General features: G+C 57.7%; 1 protein-coding gene across 5 annotated transcripts in view; it reads right to left on the bottom strand.

The window, feature by feature from the left end:
• Nucleotides 1-896: 896 nt before the first annotated feature.
• GPRIN2 (G protein regulated inducer of neurite outgrowth 2) overlaps nucleotides 897-8,460 on the bottom strand; it is an 8,245-nt gene continuing 681 nt past the window's right edge. The window contains exons 1-3 of one of the 5 annotated variants that reach the window (XM_017877527.1): nucleotides 8,337-8,451; nucleotides 6,418-6,544; nucleotides 897-2,595 (exon numbers count right to left, since the gene is read on the bottom strand). In XM_017877527.1, the coding sequence (XP_017733016.1) occupies nucleotides 1,213-2,589 (1,377 nt within the window). In that variant the 5' untranslated portion in view covers nucleotides 2,590-2,595; nucleotides 6,418-6,544; nucleotides 8,337-8,451 and the 3' untranslated portion in view covers nucleotides 897-1,212. Of the gene's footprint in view, nucleotides 2,596-6,417; nucleotides 6,545-7,887; nucleotides 7,971-8,336; nucleotides 8,452-8,460 lie in introns of those variants that run through there. The other 4 variants (XM_017877529.1, XM_017877528.1, XM_017877530.1 and 1 more) reach the window with 4 other exon arrangements.

The following is an 8,460-nucleotide window of genomic DNA, read 5'->3' as shown; positions in this document are numbered from 1 at the left end:
AGACCAAGACCCAGAACAAGAACACAAGCCCACTCCCATTCTTCACAGGCCTTGGGAAATCTTTGGGCAACGAAGTCAGACTGTGCCAAACCCCTGTGTTTCTGTCTCTCCAAGGCACCTGGCCCCCACTGCCTAGCCTAGGTCAGGTCATGTGGGCAAGCGAGCCCCCACAGCCTCACAGCCCCTACCCCAGGGCCAGGGCAAAGCTCCTTCCCTGTCCCCCTCCATTCCTGTGCTCCCTCCTTCCATGAATTATGTCAGCTGGGGAGAAATCCTTAAGCCGACACAATGAGGTGAAAATAGTGCAATTTTAGGCTTTGCAACTGATTTTAGGGCAGATGGCCACCCATTCTCCCCTTCCTCAGGACAGCCTCCGACACAATGACCCTGGAAGCCTCGCAGCCCTCCGTAATGGTCAGCATCCTCCCCTGCCATCCACAACCCACACCATGAGCTCAGCCAGGGCAGGAGCAGCCTATCTCATTCACCACAGATCCACAGAATCCAGCACAGAGTATGGGCTCAGTAAATTCTCCTTGTACATGACTGCACTGACTGGACCGGCACATGCTACAGGGAAACACCCCAGGCTCAGCCAGCCCTGGCTTTGAATCTCCAGTCCCACCTCTTCAAGCTGTCCAGTGTGGGGCACAACGGCTACAGCCTTGCCAAATGTCTGTCATTTTATCTGTAAACCAGGATGAAGAGGTGAAGACAGGACAAGCACAGTATGTGGTACACAGGAGGCCTCTGATAACATCAGTCCCCTTCCATAAAGACCCGGGCAGTCCCTGTCACTGGGGCCTCACACTTCAGGTCGAGAATTTCCTATTTCTCAGCACTGCTTTCAAATAAAGCCAACAGTCTGAGGAGCCAACATGGCAGAGTTCTGAGGGTGGAGTGAACAAAAGGTCATTTTTTACAGAAAACTCAGGATCTCCCCTCTGCACAGTGCTAAAGCCCTGTCTCAAAGTTCAGAACCCACAAGGTGCAGAGATGTGGCCCTTGGAAATCAAGCCCTGAAGAAAACAGCCCAGCTGCGTGGGGCAGGAAGCCCCAGGCTGCAGTCCTGTGGTCCGGAGGCAGCCGATGTTCAGGTGAGAGATGTGCCCAGCTGCCGGTGGGTCCAGGGGGCACGGAGCCCCCATCATCCCTGGCCCAGGTCTAGGACCAAGTCAGGGGGCCCAGGCCGGCTCCAAGGGCCACAGCTCCTCACTCGGGGGCCGCACTGGAGCAGCCACAGCAGCTGGGGCGGCGCAGGGACTGCATGACAGCCCGCAGTGGTCCCCTCCGGCCCTCCACAGATAGGCTGTCCTCGCTGGTGGGCGCTCGCTGCAGCTGCTCAAACTGCATCTCCAGGTGCTTCTGGATGGCCACACCGAGTACCTCTGGGTCCACTGCAGCTCCGTACACCTCCCACGTCATGCCCTCAGCATCCCATCGCACATCCCGCACAGGGGACGGCGTCTCCTCCAGGCTGGACCCCAGTGTTACCTCTGGGAACACATGCAGGGCTGCAGGCGCTTCCAGGGACGGACTGGTGGCCACAGCCTTGCAGGCCGCCACTGGGGCCGCCTGCACACCAGCATCCTGGGCTGACAGCAGGGATGCCTCTGCAGGGGCCAAGTCATTGGCTGAGGTCATGGTCCACACATCTTTAGTCCTAGAGCCAGGCTCTGGGACTAACCCGGTGGGACCCCAAGGGTGGGCACAGCAATGGGAGTGCCCAGGGAGCCCCCCAGACAACCTACAGTGGATCTTCACCCCATGCTGAGCCTGCAGCCCAGACTCGCTCACTGACGCCACTAGTTTGGGAAAGGCCAGGATCCTTGTGGCAGGCAGGACATGGCAGCAGCCACCAGCTCCCACCTCCCTCATGCCACAGAGTAGAGCAGCTGGGGGCAGAGCATGGCAGGTGGCGGTAGCCAGCTGTTCAGCGGCTTTGGGCTCAGCCTCGGCACTGCTGCTGTGGGCAGTTGTGTCCGCCAGGTCTAGTGGCGGCACTGACAACTGACTCGCCCCCAGCATCCAGGCTGAGTTAGAAGTCCCATCCTCAGGAGCCAGGTCCTTTTCCAGGCCTGCAAGGGCCTGGCCACCCTGGCCAGAAGTACCACCTGGCTGCAGCTGAGCCCTGTGGACAGGGCTGCTGCCAAGGGCTGAGCAGCTGAGACTGGCCTTCCGAGCACCACTGTGTCCCCGCATCTGGGTGCTACGGACCAGGTCCGAGTGGCTCCTCTGCATAGCAGCAGCACTGGGGGCCCGCAGGCGACACAGGTCACCACCGCCCATGGTAGACACATTGCCCACAGTGTTGCTCCGCCAGTGGCCTCCAGCACTGGGTCGCGCCTCGGGGCCAGAGGCCCGCGCCAGCTCCATGCTCTCATGCGGGTTCCCCTCTTCCTCCGGGTCCTGGGGTCTGGTGCTGGCCTCGCCCAGCTGGGCCTGCCACACGGTGCTGCTGGCACTCTTGCGGAGCTCTGGCCTCTGTTCCTGGCCTTCACCCAGCAGGCTGGAAGAGCTCTGGGACAGAGGCTGAAGGCTGGGGCTCAGGGGTGCCCAGGGACCCGGCTTGGGGCGGCTGGAGCTCATGGCTGCCTGCAGAAGAGAGAAAGGGAGGGAGTGGAGTTGAGTTGGGTGGCAGCACCTAAGCCAGTTCTACTGTGAGCTCCCACAGTGCTAGGTTCACCAGGGAGCCAGCTTCAGTCCCAGCCTGCCTGACTGGTACTTGCGTACGGTTGTACACAAGGCAGTGACAAGACACCAGACACTTCAAATCAAGGTCATCTCACATTAGACACAAGGATGACACTGCAAATTATCTCATCATCAGTCCCAAGCAGTTAGAATCTGCCCTTGGGTGGGGTCCTGGAGGCCGCCACTCTATCCACTCTCGACTCTTTACTGGCTGGCTGGTGTGGGAGGGGAAGCGGGAGGGCCAAGTCTGCTGGGGCTTTGAGAGCGAAACTGCAGCCCTAGGGGGTGGGGTTGTGGGATAACAGCTATTAGTCAACCAGTACGGAAGTACTATGGCCTCTTAACGGGCACAGCTGGACAGCCCAACACTGGGCTACTTCCTCCTGGGACTGGCAGTATCCAACTCACCATGGACAAGGTCTCCTTGGTACAGAGTGGGAGCTCAGAGAAAGTTCACGGGATGAGGGAGCAATGACTAGAGGACACTGAGAATCACCCTGGGCTTCCCCAACCACCCCCATCCTCCCTGGCCTAGCCTGGCTGAGCTGGCATGTCTCTAGGGTTCCCTGACTCCCACCTCCAGCTCCAGGGGCAGGGAGAGGCCCCACGCATCAGCTTTTTCCATGAGGGACTCATTCAGCATCTGGTCATTGATTCCACAGCCATCTCCTGAGCCCCTACTGCGTCCCCAGCTCTAGGGCTAGGGAACATGGGATTCATTCAGACCTTTCTGTACTCCTGGGGACAGTGCAGCAGTGAGATAAGATGCCCACCCAGTGCCACCAATCAGATCTACCCTGCATGACATTTAACCCCCTCTTGCCCAGTGTACCTGCATCCTCATTGTCCCCCACCCTCCCTGCCATCGCTGTCACTTCCCCCAGCCATAAAGACTACCCTGGCCCCTGACCCAGCTGCAGCCTAGAGCAGCTCTGACCCTCTCTACCTCAGCGTCTCTTCCTGGGGCCCCTTTCCTGACTCTCCAGCCAGGCAGCCTTCATCCCTGACCAAGCACTGGGCCTGGATGGAACAGTTTGGCCAACTGTCAGCCTCCCCACCAGCCTGAAGTTGGCAAAGCCTGGCCTGAGGCCTGCTCCCCTCTGGCTGTCCAATACCCAGCACTGACCTGACATGTAGTTGGCACTCAGAGAATATCTCCTGTGTGCCTAACCAAGAGAACAAACAAATATAAGAACACACCCACAGAGGAGGGCACTGAGTGCCAAAAATGGGGTCTGAGGGAGGGCCCCGCCAAGGCAGGAGAGCTCACTTAGGGTGAGAGATGAGAAAAGGCTTCCTGGAGGACCAGCCACATAAGTCAGGCCTGGAGTGAGAGAAGCAAGAAGGTGTTCGGGTGGAGAGCGGGGTGGGCAGGGGGAGAGAGGCATGAGGGGAGCAGCGGGGTCAAAGTGTCTGGGTCACCTCGGCCCTGGCCACAGCAGTGAATTAGGAAGAGCACTCTGGGACTCCTTGACAGGCAGGAGAGGCTGGAGAAACAGGGTGGGGACAGGAGGCAGCAGCTGCATTTGTGCAATCCCAGTCCTGCCCTCCCACCCTAAGCTGATAAGGACTGCCAGGAAACAACCTCCCCGGCCAGGTGAGCAAGGCTACCCAAGAGGAAATTCGGGAAGGGCTGTGGGACTCGGTTTCTGTGTTATTACAAATGTCTTGGCAGCCCAGCACTCAGGAGACGGCTGGTGGCTGTTGAGCTACAGTGAGGATGATACTGGTGCTGTAGTCCCTGAGGCTCCAGTGCTGCACAACTTCCTGTGATGATGGAAAGATTCTACCCTGTGCTGTCTAATAGGTAGACACCAATGGCCTGTGGGTACCAAGCACGTGGCAGGGGGCTACTGCAACTGAGACACTGAATGTTTAAGTTTTATTTGGATCTAACTGGCCACATGAGGCTAATGGCTACTGTACTGGACTGTGCAGCTCTGAACACAGCCTCAGCCTGGTAAAGATGTCCCATCCCAGCTGCTTCACGGGGCTGAAACCAGACTTGTCCCTGGGAGGATCAGGAAGAGAGAAGTAGCCAAGAGAGGGTTCTGACCCAGACCCTGCCCTCAGTGAGCTCTAAGATGGACATACAAACAAAGGAGGGCAATAAAGCCCGTAACAGCGATGATAATAACAGCTGCCAGGGCCTGATCACTCGCCAAGGGCCAGGCATGTGCCACATCCTTTGCACACATTGTCTCATGTAACTGTGCAAGCAACCTCTTGGGACAGTCATTATCTCCATTCTACAGACAGGAGAATTCCATAAGCTCAGAGAGGCTTAGTGACCCCCAAGGGCACACAGCTCGGGGACATCTGAGCTCCTCTCCCCTTCGAGAACTGAGCAGGCCTGTGCCTCACAGCTCTCGACCTTTTTACTGATCTGGCTTGGCCCTGCCAATCATGAGCATGTCAATCGTGCTCATGACATGCCATGGAACAAGTCACTGAGTGGATCCCCACCTGCCCAACTGCTTCTTAGCAGCTCCTGAGGCTGCAAGAATGAAGAGGCCAGGAGGTGTTCCTCCTGACTGGGACAGCCCCTGGCAGGGAGAAAACCACTCATTTGAAGGTCCAAGACCCCAGGGAGGCCCCATCTGGATACCTACACAGCTTCTGGCCAAACCCCACCACCCTCTCAGGGAGGGGGGCCATAAACAGCCAGGCCAGCAGCCTCTGGCTCCTGAGGAGACAGGTGGAATGAGGTCCTCAGACCCCCACCAAGACCCATTGAGAAGCTATCAGCAACGAGCATCCCACTGTGCCTGTCTCACCAGAGGGCTGCCCAGCACCCAGGGCTAGTCACCACCCAGAGACCCCCGTGGTGGGCTATGGATGTACTGGTTCCCTTCCCCCTTCCCCCTCCACAAGTGGCAGGTGACAAAACTGAGGCCTGGAGAAGCTCAGAAATGTCAAAGAACACACGGTTGAAAGTTGCTAATTCAGAACCCCAAGGAACTGACCTGGCTAACTACAACCTGGCCTTCCCAGCTCAGAAGGAAGGGCTCTGAGGGGAGTACTGGGGGAAAGAGGCTTCCATACTGCCTGTCACAATGCTGTGGACTGGGCCAAAGGAGGGGCCTCCCAGGGAGCCAGGTGTGAGGAGGAAGAAGCAGGGCTCTGCTTCCAATGGCAGCTCTTCCCCTTCCTGTGCATGTGCTCACAGGTGGACCCCCAACTTCTTTGAGCCTCAGTTTCTCCAATCTGCAAAACAGAAGTAAATCCCCATCCTGCAGGGTTGTTGTGAAGACTAAATGTGACAGCATGTGCACTGTCTGCAAAAGTGTTTGTTAACAATAATCTTCTCTTTCCTCTCCCATCAAGAGCGGCTTCAGTTCACGGTATAACAAGTATTAGTACTGGGGGGCAGACAGGCCCTTTTCAGAAGCCATCGAGACACCCCATAGGTTAGCCTCGTCTTGCTTCCCATCCTCGCTACCTTCATCCCATCCTAGAATCAAGTCACCATCAGTGTCCCCAGTCTCCCTATTACCAAATTAGGTTTCCCAGAGCCTATTTTAAATCTTAACCTAGGAGGCTACGCATGCATACAAGTCTAGAGTCTGCACTTTAAATGCCCAGAATGGCATGCCCACCCTGCCTTTATAACCATGCAGGTTCTGGTTTTGCCCTAACGGGACCCTGGGAAGATCTTTTAGAACGAGATAAAGAACAGGCATACAGAAGTATCTAAGACCTCTAGTGCTCTTTGAAAGATACCTTAATGTTCTCTCTCCTGCCCCATTTGATGGCGAAGTTGCTATGGCTGTGGCCAATGTCCCGTGGCCAATGCCAGGCTGTCCTGCTGCCTCAGGTTCCACGTGTCGGCAACTGGAAGATCAACCACCTATGTAGCAATCAACCAATATCATTTTGAGTAAAAAGCTCCCACTTCTCAGACATTTCCAGACTAGCCCAAACACAGAAACCGTTGGGTCAACTTAGGGAGTCCAGCTCCCACAATGCTGCCCCAGCAGAGGAGCCCAGGCCTTTGGGATATGCCCAGGGGACTACCAAGACCACCACAAGTGGACTCCATCTCAGACGACACTGTGGCATCCATCTAAGTCCCCTCTTGGTTTTGTTCATTTGTTTGTTTGTGAGACACAGTCTTGCTCTGTCTCCCAGGATGGAGTGCAATGGCTCAATCTCCACTCACTGCAACTTCTTCCTCCTGGGTTCATGCGATTCTCCCGTCTTAGTCTCCTGGCAGCTGGGATTACAGGAGCGTACCACCGAGCCCAGTTAATTTTTGTATTTTTAGTAGAGATGGGGTTTTTGCCATGTTAGCCAGGCTGGTCTCGAACTCCTGACCCCAGATGATCCGCCGCCTCGGCCTCCCAAAGTGCTGGGATTACAGGCATGAGCCACAGTGCCTGGCCCAAGTCCCCTTTTGTTAAGTGGCAAGCGTTTGGATGATGACTTATGTGTCCAACAAAACCAAAATAGAAAAAGCAAACCTATACAGTCAGGCAGGAAAACTGGTTCTATGTTAAAATATGTACCTTACCTCTCAGGGACCAGGCAGGAATGCACACAACACAAACCCCCCATTGCACAGTGGGGATACAGCACCCTCCAGGAAGTGGTTTAATCCACCCCAGAGTGAACGGGGCCTGATAGGAACACTCAGGGCCAACCCTGGGCAACGCAGCAGGCAGCATTCCTAAACGGAGGGTTTGGAGGAGACAAAACCTGCCCTTCACAATGAACGTGCCTTAAGGGCTACATGCCCCGGGTCACAAGCTGTGCCAGGAAAGGGTTCTGGGGTAACTGTGGGGTCAGTGACCCCATGGATGAGGCTCTGCTCACCAGGAAGAGGCCTAGGTGCCCAACAGCCCCTGACCTTCCTCCCCTGGGGAGGATTTGCCCACACTCCCTGGGGGGCAGCTAGATGGAGAAGGTGCCCCAGCCTAGAAGCAGCCTAGGCGGCCAGTGTGTCCCCATCTGCAGGCTCACAAGCAGTCACGCCCCAGCCTGGGACACACAGGCCCGTTTGCAGTAACAGCGCCTACCCAGCTGCACTCTGAACGCCAAGCACAGGCCGCCCCTGCTGTGGGGCCAAAGGCCTGAACGCACCGCACCACGCAGCCTCGCCCAGCACAGCTCCCTTCCCGCCCCTGCTGCACAAAGCCCACCCGGACTTAGGGAGAAGGGGGCTCAATACGGGCCCGAAACGAGGCTACAGACCTTCTCAGTAGCAAAGGCAGCGACTGCAGGCAAATGGGGCTGTGGGCCGGGGTAAGGATGCGGGGCAGGAGGAGCCAAAGGGCAGCAAGGCTGGGGGCGGGGTAGGCGGCGCAGGAGGCTGAGGGAAGGGAAGAGGAAGAAGGGGAGAGGGAGGGGCGATGGCAGCAGGGGTGGAGGCCGAAGGAGACAGGGTCCCGGACAGACTTGTGAAAAATGGGAGGATGAGCAGAGGAAACGTGAAAGAGGGAACAAGACAAGACAGGACAATGAGAGGCGGAGAGCGGGGAGTGCGATGCGGTCACCGGTGGCTCTGGGCCCTGGGCAGGGGCCGGGATGCCAGGGGTCTGAGCGTAGGAGCAGGGAGGAGTGGGTGCTGGGGCTCAGCAAGGGGGAGGTGCCGCCCACCACGCCCCCCGCCCCCACGGGCGCGCGCGGAGCCGGCCTCTCACCCTCTCGCCGGCCCGGGCCGCGCAGGCCGAGGGAAGCGCTGCTCATGGGGCCGCCACAGGTGCCAGGTGCCGCGGCCCAAGATGGAGCCGGAGCCGACCCGGCCTGGGCCCGAGACGCCGCCCG

This window comes from Rhinopithecus bieti, unplaced genomic scaffold (genome assembly GCF_001698545.2).
Source record: "Rhinopithecus bieti isolate Rb0 unplaced genomic scaffold, ASM169854v2 scaffold_11515, whole genome shotgun sequence".
In the NCBI taxonomy this organism is placed as follows: domain Eukaryota; kingdom Metazoa; phylum Chordata; class Mammalia; order Primates; family Cercopithecidae; genus Rhinopithecus; species Rhinopithecus bieti.
This window is presented reverse-complemented; position numbering and strand designations above follow the sequence as displayed.